Source organism: Apium graveolens, chromosome 9 (assembly GCF_009905375.1).
Source record: "Apium graveolens cultivar Ventura chromosome 9, ASM990537v1, whole genome shotgun sequence".
In the NCBI taxonomy this organism is placed as follows: domain Eukaryota; kingdom Viridiplantae; phylum Streptophyta; class Magnoliopsida; order Apiales; family Apiaceae; genus Apium; species Apium graveolens.
Genome location: NC_133655.1, coordinates 261903984 through 261916078, shown reverse-complemented (window position 1 = coordinate 261916078; position 12095 = coordinate 261903984). Strand labels below are relative to the sequence as shown.

Below are 12095 nucleotides of genomic sequence, written 5' to 3'. Positions count from 1 at the left end.
TAACATGGATTCACGCATTTATTCACAACAAAACAATACAAGTACGCTTATTTGATCGTGCAATGAGTGAGGTCCATAAAAGACTTATACAATAGTACCCATGTAGCGAGAGTTAGGTTAGCGGATCCCAGACTATAAAAGCCTTAGGTCACTAGGCACAACGTCCCCTAAGAACTTAATAAATTGAGTACTAAAGAGCCCACTCGTGATCAATTATACATAACACTTATTTTTTTTTTCTTTTTTTTTCAAATTTCTGAACGAGTGCGTTTCGCTCCATCTCGCTCAACCCTAGACTACTCAGGTGTATTGGGTTCCCGCTTTTGATGAATTATGATGGGTTACCAGTCCCATGCCCAACATCAACTTAAGGACTACAGCATGCTCAAGCCCCTTAATCAGCGAATCAACTATATTATCTTGAGTTCCTATGAACTATATAGCAATAATCCTATCAGACACAAGACTCCTTATAGACTTAAGTCTAACTTGGATGTGTCTCTTTGTTTTAGCATTATACTTAACACTTCTGATCTTATCGATAGTAGTACGGCTATCACAATGAACAGAAATGGCAGGAAGTGGCTTGCTTACTACAGGTAACATTCTCATAAGTCCATGTAACCATTCAATCTCTGTCCCCGTGGCATCAAGTGCACAGAACTCAGCCTCAAAAGTAGACCGAGTAATCAAAGTCTGTCTAGAAAACTTCCAGGACACTGTTCCACCCGCAAGGGTAAACATATATCCAGTCACTCAATTGGAACCAGATTTCTTAGCTATCCAACTTGCATAACTGTACCCCTCGAGTACCCCCTGGAAATCTCCGGTAATGCAAGTCAAGGGAAATAGTTCCCTTGAGATATCTAAGAACTCTATCCAGTGCCTTCCAATGAGTCTTGTTTGGACAGCTTGTATATCTAGCTAACTTAGACACATAATAAGAAATATCCAGTCTAGTCACATTAGTAAGATATTGCAAACTCCCAATAATCTGAGAATACCTTAACTGAGACACATGAATTCCTGAACTATTCTTGACTATGGCAACTTTTGAATCATATGGTGTACTAGCGATTCTATAATTTGAATGATCGTACTTCTCAAGTATAGATTTCTTTATATAATAAGATTGTGAATAGGGCTGCACATGGGTTGAGCAAACCGACCAACCCGACCCAACCCAACCCTTTTTAACCCGAAAAACCCGACCCAACGTAAACTGAATGATAGATTGGTTGTTTATTGATCAACCCGACCTAAATGGGTTGGGTACAGGTTATAAATATTATTACCCTAACCCAACCCAACCCGATTCATTAAGATATTTTTACACCTCTTCTCGTATGTTTTCACGTAACTACTATAATATCTTAATTTTTTAAGTTTGATATGTGTCATATATTTTTACGTAACTACTACAATATCTTAAATGATTTGTGTATTTTTTTCCATCTCCAATATCAAATTAAGATTTCTAAGTAATATGATAGAATTTTATTTGTTCAATTTATATTTGCATATTCATTTTCGTTTATAAATGTATGGTTAATTTATTTGGGGATGCATGTGATTTATGATATGATATACATTACTAAAACTATGATGTTAATCAAATTTTAATATTAGCACTATAATTATAAGTTATATCCATTTTATTTTTATTTAAATTTTCAAAATGAGAGATAATAAATAGTATTGAAACTTTTTGTATCAGATCATTCAACCCATCCAAATCGACACAACCCAACCCAATCCGATGTACGACGGGTAGGGTTGGGTTACAAATTTATATTTTATGGGTTGGGTTAAAAAATTTCAAACCGATTTAATTGTGTCGGGTTGTAAATCGCCTCTAACCCGGCCAACCCGACCCATGTGCAGCCCTAATTGTGACAATGTTATTCCATCAATTGACTAAGTCAACTTAATCCCAAGAATCGCACTAGCCTCACCCATATCCTTCATTTTAAATTGCCTCTTCAAGAAACTTTTTGTCTCGATAATAATCTCAATATTGGTTCCAAAAAATAGGATATCATCTACATACAAGCACACAATCACACAATCATTACCTCTAACCTTATAGTAGAAACACTTGTCACTTTCATTAACTAAAAACTCGAACTCTAAAACAGTTTTATCAAACTTTTTATGCCTGTCTATAGAAGCTTGTTTAAGGCCATAGATGGACTTGTCTAGTCTACATACATTCATCTCATTACCAGAGGCAACAAATCCCTTAGGCTGATCCATATAAATCTCTTATTCAAGGCCACCATGAAAAAAGCTGTCTTTACATCCATTTGATGGATGATAAGACCATGTACAGAAGCTAATGCAATCTACATTCTGATTGTTGTCATTGGGGTAACAGGAGAGTATGTATCAAAATAGTCAATTCTTTCCCTCTGCCTAAAGCTCTTAGCAACTAGTCTAGTCTTGTACTTATCTATTGAGCCATCAAGGTTTACTTTCCTCTTGAAGATCCATTTACATCCAATAGTAGAACACCCAGGAGGGAGATCAACTAACTCCCATGTTCTGTTAGAAACAATTGAGTCAATTTCACTCTTCACAGCCTTGACTCCGAAGAATCCATGGTTTGACTAAAAGTTAAAGGCTCATCCTCGACATTGTAAGTAATGAAATCACTTCCACAGTCTATGACTACCTTTCCACGCTTATTCCTTCTAGGTTCCTCTACTTCATTAGGAATAGAGCTACTACCAGGATCCACCCCCACATTTGTCATCTTTTCCATATGATCAGGAATAGAACTCGATGTGTGAGTGGGATCATCCTCAGAATTACCCACAGGTATACCAATCTTCATAAGGAATATTTCCTCAAAAAAAGTTTCATCACGAAACTCAACTATTGTATTCACCACAATACCATCTATGTCAGATTTTAATATTAAAAATCTCATAGCAGTACTGATTTCAAGATAGCCCCGAAAGATACAATCAACAGTTTTTGGACCTAGTTTCTTTCTCTTGTGTTCAGGGACAAGCACCTTAGCAAGGCACCCGCACACACGAAGATAACTCAAACTTGTCTTACGCTTTTTCCATAATTCATATGGTATCTTGTCCATATGTTTCAGAGGGACTCTATTCAGAATATGGCAAGCCACATTCAGAGCCTCTCCCCACATGTACTTAGGCAACCCAAAATTAATTAGCATATTTTTAATCATATCTTTAAAAGTTCTGTTTTTTCGTTCTGCCACCCCATTAGACTCGGGTGTGTATGGTGGAGTAATCTCATGAACTATACCATTGTTTGCGCAAAGTTCATTAAACAAGGTACTCGTATACTCACCACCTCTATCAGACCTCAAATGTTTAAGTACCTTTTCATTTTGTGTTTCAGCTTCATTTTTATACATAATGAATTTATTTAGTGCTTCATCCTTATGTTTAAGCAAATATACATAACAATATCTACTACAATCATCTATAAAAGTAATAAAATATCTACAATGATCATTAGTCAACACACCACCGAATTCACATATGTCCGAGTGAACTAAATCTAACAAGTCTGAATCCCTAACAATATTATGAAAAGGTTTCCTTGTTTGTTTAGCAGTTACACACACTTGACACTTAGATTTATTATCAATGACATGCTTTGGAATCAACTCTAAATTCATCATATTTTTTAGAGCACCAAAATTTAAATGATCAAGTCGTAAGTGCCACAAGTCAGATGATTCTACACAATTAACAGAAGGTGCAACACTAGCATTAATAAAACCACCTAAAACGGGTTCAATATTTATTAAAAGTAAACCATCAGGCAAATAACCCTTGCCAAAAAATGTACCAGTATGTGTAATAACTACTTTATTATATTTCAAAGAAAGTTCAAAGCCGTTTTTATTATATTTCTACGAATAGAGGGAACATGATGTACTCTAGTGAGAGATAGAATCCGCTCGGAAGCAAACTTCAGGTCCACGTTTCCTATTCCAAACACTTATGCAGCACCAGCATTCCCCATCATCACTGTCACTCCATGACTCTGTTAATAAGATATAAATAAACTAATATCAACACAAATATGCACATTAGCTCCGGTATTAATCAACCACTCATGTGACATATAAGTGGAAAGTAGTATAGGGTCGTAAGTAACATACCCGTCATCAGTTCCAGAGACAACAACCTCACCAGTGGCCATGTTAGCTACATGTCCACTAGTGGTTCCAAGTCAAAGCACAGTATTTGTTTGAGCTACCACTCCAGCTTTCTTACTTGGACAATCCTTACTCCAATGACCAACCTGTCCACAAGACCAACATGGTTTATTTGCCTTTGGTTTCTTAGCCTTGTTCTTGTCAAGATTAGTGTTAGCTTTCTTAGTGACTGCCTTTCTTTTTTGTCCTACAGTTATTACATTCACCTTCAATCTCCCATGTTCCGCAAGCATCACATGTCCTTATTTGGACTTGTGCTGCTCATGCACAGAGATGTCCAACATCAAGCTAGTCCAAGTGATCTCTCATTTCTGTCTTTTCAGGGAAAGAGAAAACTCTTCCCAAGACTTAGGGAACTTTTCAATCACAGACATCACTCGAAACTTCTCAGGAAAGACCATACCGGACTCACCCAAAACATGAACTAATGTCTCAAACTCATGAACCCGTTCAGTCATGGATTTTCCATCCACCAGCTTGAAATCAAGAAACCCAGCCACATAATACTTCTCAAGTCCTTGAGAATCAATATTATGGGTTTGGTCCAACTTATCCCATAAAACCTTAGAAGTATATACATCTGATGAATAAACATCGAATAAGGTGTTCTCCAAGGCTGCCAAAAATGGTTGCTTTAGCCACCCCATCCTTCTCAGCCCATAAAGCATAAGTCTTAATAAATTTAGCCTTCTCTTGATCCAACACATGAGGATCAAAGTGTACCACTGGCCATAGACTCTTAACCGTTAACCAGAGCTTCATCTTTTTCTGCTAACGAGAAAAAGAAACTCCACCACTGAATTTATCAGGCATACCCGATAAATCAATTGGCCGGGAAAAACGGTACGAAGTCCAATCAATGGAAATAGTACCACCAGAACCAGAACCCGTTTCAACAGTCTTAGGAACATCTTCAGTTTCGTTAACCATCTTGCTAATTACAATATAACACATATAATCTCTTCAAGATTGTTGGGTATTATTATACACTACGCGTAACAATGAGACATTTATATAATCATGTATAGCAAGAACAAACAATTAAACCAAATAACGAAATAAAGCACGAAGACAAAAAAACAAGATAAATTAGTAACTTAATTGACAAAGATCGAATAAAACACTTAGCTCTCACATAAGCTTTATGAAGTCTGAAAGAACTATGAACAGTTGAGGCGCCTAACCTTCGAGAAGTCTAGACTGTTCTTGAAGAGATTATTACGCCTTCGAGAAGTCTAGACTGTTCTTGAAGAGATTATTATCCCACTTACGCTGTGTTGGGTTGCGGCAATATCACTTGCAGGACACAACAACTCAGAGTACTTCGTCCACAGATACGTAGCACTCAACAATGACCTGTACCTCAGTTTGCCCAGAAAACCTATGCAATATTTTGTATATTATGGAGGTGAGAAATAGAGATATGTAGCAGTTAGGGTTTCACGATTCTGCGTTTTCAATATTAGTCCGACTAATTACATACGTTTTGTTTAGTACATATATAACCCAAAACGTAACTGAATATATTAAAATAAATATTCAGACTTAAATTGCAGCCCATCAGGATTTGAACTCAGCATCAACGAATAATGCACTCAGCAAATCCTAATCCAGCGGTGTTAGGATCAGTCATCAACGGATAAACAGTTCAGTGCATCAACGAATAATGCACACTGTCCATCAACGGATACTCAGTTCAGTGCATCAACAGATAATGCATAACTAATCCTTATTGTTATACAGATTCAATATTAATATTGAACAATATAATAAGTCAATAAATATTTTAATTAAATATTAAATAAAATTCCTCGTCCAGGTCATCTCGCGTACGCGAAACGCCGAGACATTCGCCCTTCGACCTGACCCGACCAGTGGCGTGGGGTGGCGAGGCTGCAGCGCATGTGCGGCGCACGAGGCACATAATAATATCATGCACAACCACGTGCCTTAGCAGTGGGTATACTACTCTTACATATGATACTATATAAAATATTACACCCTTAATTACTTAATCAATGTGAGACAAATCCACACTACCATTTTCAAGCTACTAACTTCAACTCAATTTTTTTATGAATTACACAAAGAAAACAAATTAGATCCAAACATGAAAGATTAAGTTCTAATTATAAGGAATAACCTCCAACAATTAGTTTTAAGAAATTACATCAAGAACATGTGTAAAATATAGCTCAAATTTTTCAATTTCTAACGGTAATAAAATTGAGTATCAAAATATATGCAGCGAACACCAAATTTCTAATATTTTGTACAGAGAGAATGCGCGACGACATAAGAGCTTGTTTTTCATATATACAATTTTGTTATAAAAAATATTTTTAAGAATAATTGTTTCTATAAATGTAAGATGGTAACATATATTTTTCATATTTTCGTCGTGCATCCGAAAAAATTCACCACCCTACCAACTAAGAATAACTGAATCCTATAATCATAAGAATAATCCTCGACCCTACCAATTAAGAGTTTCATTTAAAAACGTGAATTAAAAATATTAATATAAACAAGTATAAATATAAAAAATTTGTTTATGCATAACTAATAATTAATTAATGACCATTCTCGTTCTCTTAATGAGTGGAAACACCGGGCTGCTGTAACTTGATCCACCACTCAATCTTTATCAATCAACTAATTTAATATTGGCGAGGGTTCCTTGATGGTTAATTGTGTCACGTGTATTCACTAATTTTTAGTGGAGTATATTATATTTCCATGGTTCGTGTTCACTGATACATTGAGTATATATTATTGACGTCTGCGCATGTATTGATAGATATCGTTGCACATGAAATTAGCAATTTTTAAATTTACACAAAAAACAGTTAAACAAGAATAAATAATTTTCAGAGTATTGGTATATATTAAAAAGTTATCTAACACAAAAAAATAAATAATATTTTTTCAGTACATTACAAGGATTAACTATCATACAAATCATACTCTTTCGTATATTATATGCATTATATATATTTATTTATTTCCGGAAATATTTGAGCTGTGTGAGCTTGGATATCCGGTAAAATAGAAGAAAAAAACGTTCAAACTAGTAAACTAATTTTTTTTTTATTTTTTTGCCTAAATATTTAATAACTACACTTCCCTTTTCTTAATTTAACATAATAATATTAGCTCCGTCCCACCGAATTATATACGTTTACTATTTACGCGTATTTCGAGTCTTTTATAAAGTATAATTTCATAATATTTTTTTTGAATAAAAGTTTAAATATAACATTTTTATTCAAAAAAAAATTATTTTTTTTAAAAAAACAGAATTATATTTTAAAAAAGTATTGAAAAGCGTGATTAAAAGTAAAGTATATAATATAACGAGATAGAGGGAGTTCCACGACTCGTACTACGTCGACAACATAATCCGTACAGGAAAAAGAAGAAAAGTAGTAGTAAAGAATAGGCGGCACGGCAGATTTTAATTTTCGTTTATTTAATATTTGATCTCATAACAATAATTCATATTTAACCCGCGAAAACAAGTGAAGAGATGACAAAAGAGGAGAATTGAAATATTATTGACAGAAATTGATAAAATAATTCGATTTCAAGTGAATGTGGCAACTTAAATTGGAGTGCGATGCCGTACCGTAGAAATTGACAAAAAAATGTGACATTGTGCCTATAAATATCTGTCATTGCACACATGGAGCTTTTGCTACACTGATTGGTTCTCAACTCATCTTTCCTCTTATAGTTTCCTTTCTCCTCCTCTCACAAACACTGTAAATTGCTGCTACAGTGCTAGTGAAACATATAAAGTTAGAAAAGTTATTCAGTTAATAAAATTTTATGGGGTATTTCAAGAACCAGCTGCTAGTATGTGCCACATTAGAAAGTGAAAGCATTGAAGAAATGGTTTCATCAATGGAGAAAGCTAAAGCAGAAGGAGCTGATCTTGTTGAGCTTTCTATTCATTCTTTGAATTTCTCACACATTTCTCAGCTTCAACACCTCTTGCAACACAGACCCCTTCCTGCCATTGTCTCTTTCAGGTCTGTGTACAAACATCTCATTTCATTTTTACTGTCAACAGTAAAAAGTTTATACAATGCATTTGCCTTGTTACCCAACTGTTGAAAAGATCATTTAGTTAGGTGGATCATTTCAAATCAAGCTTGCCAAAGTCAAGTAGAATTTTACCATTAGTATATTAGTCACCATTTTCCGTGCATGCATTCATCACAGTGTCAAAACCAGTATTTTACTATTTTGAATAAATCACCAGTAGTATATTTAAAATACAATACTATTCATAGTACAAATAAACTTCTATATTATTTTTTGCATTATATTGGAATTGGTATTTTACTGTATTTTGGAAGAGTAGCTAGGGCCTGGACTCATTTTGGTTGCTCCCCCCATTTTTTCACCTACTCAACCAAGGAATTGCCCACCAAACACAAACGAGTATGTGTGGTGGTCATTGATAAATGTAAATGTAGATATGTCTCTGGCTTATCTTTTCTTTACTTATTCAAAGCGTCGAAGAATATTAGATTCTGTCTGGGCTTTTCTATACGACCTTCAGGTTTTGGAGCGGCCAATTACTTAAAAACTTAAAATATGTTAAGACCTTTCTCCGACACCTTTAAGATTTTATAGCGATTGTACCAAGTAGAACCAGAAGATGCATATATAGAATTGTAGAACTGCACGGGGGTGTACATTGACTGGTAGAGTGGTAGGTGGCCAGCCAATACATTTTCCTATCCAAATAGTACTTTCTTTCTTTATCAGCATCTTATCATGCATTAAATTTGGTGTAGAAAAACAACATAATTGGTAAAGGGCTAAAATCGAAATAATAAATGTTGTAAGCGCAACTTACAAATTATAATTTCGATGAATTTGTATTAACAAATTTTACATAATTTGTGTTTATGAAAGGTCTAGTGCAGTGAATAATTCGAAAACTGAAGACTCGAAGAAGACATGCTTGCAAGTTTTGAGACTGGCCGTTGAGTTAGATGTGGAATTTGTTGAGATTGAGCTTGAGGTTGGTTACTTGTCTGTTTTATGGCTCATCCGTTTGACATGTCACATAAGGAGCTTAATTGTAACATATACGTAACCTTTTATGGTGACTTGATGATACATGTGGATTTTGGTTGTGTTCTGATTTTCAGTTGTACAATGACACTTGTAGGTGGCTTCTGATACTTTGATAAGTGAACTTATGGACAAAAGGTCCAACACCAAGATCATTGTATCGAGCTATGTGAACGGTGGGCATCCATCACTAGAGAAACTTGGCAATCTAATTGCATTCATGCAATGTACAGGGGCAGATATCATCAAAATTGTCATCGATGTTGTTTACATTACTGACGTTGCACCGATTCTCCATATTATTACTCATTGTCAGGTTTGCCATTGCCTGATCGAGGAGAAGGCCTTAATTGTTCGGCTATAAAAAAAATTTGATTAATTTCTTCAAATGTATCCTTACTAAGAAATCCCAGTTTTGACCGATATCTAAAAACTTGTAACTCTAAATTCTTTAAGCCTTCATATGGTTATTATTTACATGTGTTTGCCTTTTTATGTGCCTACAGGTTCCAGTAATTGCAAGAGCTGCTGGCGACAGAGGTCTTATAAGCCAATTATTGGGGCCAAAATATGGGTCTTTCCTAGTGTTTGGTTCTTTGGGAGGCAAATCCATACCTGGATTACCATTTGTAAAAAGCATTAAACAAACTTATAAGTTAGAAAATGTGAATGCTGATACAAAAGTATTTGGTGTGGTCTCAAATCCTGTTGGTCACAGCAAAGGACCTCTCTTGCACAACCCTGCATTCCGACATTTAGGATATAATGGAATTTATGCTCCCTTGCTTGTCGACAATATCAAAGAGTTCTTTCGTGTATATTCTGGGAATGACTATGCGGGTTTCAGGTAGGTGCTCAGTTCTAACAAGAAAAAAAACAGGATTTTCCCCTTCTCTGAACATAATAATTTTGTTATTTGCTATGTTTCATTGTGATAGTTAACTATGATCTATTAGCTGTCAAGTGCGTCTTTCTAATATGCATTTGTTTTCCCCATTGTGTACCTGCAGTGTCGGACTCCCACATAAAGAAGATGCAGTGTACTGTTGTGATGAAGTCGACCCCCTTGCAAAGGTATTAAAAGAAGTATTGAAAAAGTAAAACAAAATAATTTACATATAAATAATATCGTGTAATAAGGACTAAGATTTAAATTTCTAATCTTTTATTTCATTTCTGAATCAGTCCATAGGAGCTGTAAATACCATTGTGAGGCGGCCTACTGATGGTAAACTGGTTGGCTATAACACCGACTGTGAGGCTTGTATAACTGCTATTGAAGATGGGCTCAGAGGTAGAATATATAGTTCATTCTGCCACTAGTACATCATATATACTTCTTATTATGCTTGGAAGTCAGACAGATGAAGTTCCACCTGATTGTAAATGTATAATACTAGCACGACGAAGGGATCTTAATATTTGGGAGGACATAATTCGATATATGATGAGGTTAAAAGTCGAAACTTAAGGGAATGAGGTATCATTACTTATATATAGTGCATTTAATTATTCAAAGTTAACGATTCTGTTATGGTGTGAACAGAAAGGCAAATTGCAAACGGGGAAGCATCACATGCTTCTCCATTAGCTGGACGAGTGTTTGTGCTAGTTGGTGCTGGAGGTGCTGGAAGAGCACTGGCATTTGGTGCAAAAAGCAGAGGGGCACGGGTTGTCATTTTCAACCGCAGATTTGGTAACTATCTTTAACTATCCAGTTTAAGTTATGGTGTCTTTGCTCTTCTTCTGACTTGGATCAAATTTTATGAAGAGAGGGCAAAGGCTCTTGCGCAAGCAGTTTCTGGTGAAGCTTTTCCAATTGAGTGTTTGGACACGTACTGCCCTACGAATGGAATGATTCTTGCAAATGCTTCAGCCATCGGCATGGAACCAAATATAGATGCAACTCCTTTACCCAAGGTGGTTTTTGAGTGCATTTTGTAGATTTGTTTCTTGTTTTTCCTTGTTCACAGAAAGAAAGACGCACTAATCAATATTTTTTTGGATTTTAGGAGGCATTGAAATCATATGATCTGATTTTTGATGCTGTTTACACACCTAGAAACACCCGGCTTATGCAAGAGGCTACGGAGGTTGGTGCCATGGTGGTGAGTGGCGTTGAGATGTTCATCAGGCAGGCAATGGGCCAGTTCAAGTTGTTCACGGGTGGATTAGGTACTCGTTGTCTTTCCTGTTACATTAGTGATTTTTTTCTCTGAAGTCTGTGTTTTCTTGATTAAGAATATCTTAGTTTTCTATATGTTTGCCAGTGCCAGAGGAATTCATGAGAAGGACTGTGATGGAACATTTCTAACGGATCCTTTCAGCAGAAGTAAAATTATTCACGGGTTCTGTGACGTTAGTACTACACAAAATGACCAAACCAAGAAGTGTTTCAGCCTTTTATTTCATTGCTTAGGTTGCAAACTCATATACACATCAAGGTATCTGCTTGTTTAGCTATGTTAATGACGCGACAGACTATTGGATCTGGATGAAGAGAAGGTGTGCTCCAGACCAGGCTTTGCTGCTTTGATTTGCGGAAAGAGGAGCAACTCACCTGCTGCTTCATGTTGACGAAAGATGATGAAGAATAATGTAAAATGTTATGTATTCCACTGCCAGTGTTTTTGTGTAAGATTTAAATTAAATGATTGTAAATAGTACATTTCATTGTGTGGAAACTCACTGTTAGCATAACGCATTCTTTCCTGTATTTGCACCATGGAATGCTCATAAGTTATAATGAAGTGATTGTATGAATGTCATCCTTCCAAGTTCTATCAATTTTCAATTA

General features: G+C 35.6%; 1 protein-coding gene across 2 annotated transcripts; it reads left to right on the top strand.

The window, feature by feature from the left end:
• The first annotated feature begins 7898 nt into the window (after positions 1-7898).
• On the top strand, positions 7899-12061 carry LOC141686932 (bifunctional 3-dehydroquinate dehydratase/shikimate dehydrogenase, chloroplastic-like). Of its 2 annotated transcripts, none has more exons than XM_074492044.1 (10): positions 7899-8241; positions 9137-9245; positions 9396-9614; positions 9805-10145; positions 10309-10372; positions 10484-10592; positions 10845-10994; positions 11070-11218; positions 11311-11473; positions 11550-12061. In XM_074492044.1, exons 1-10 carry the CDS (start codon positions 8039-8041, stop codon positions 11756-11758), a joined length of 1716 nt encoding a protein of 571 aa, XP_074348145.1. In that variant the 5' UTR covers positions 7899-8038; the 3' UTR covers positions 11759-12061. The 2 variants fall into 2 exon arrangements, with proteins under 2 accessions (XP_074348145.1, XP_074348146.1); XM_074492045.1 differs by having other exon boundaries at positions 11569-11763.
• Positions 12062-12095: the final 34 nt, after the last annotated feature.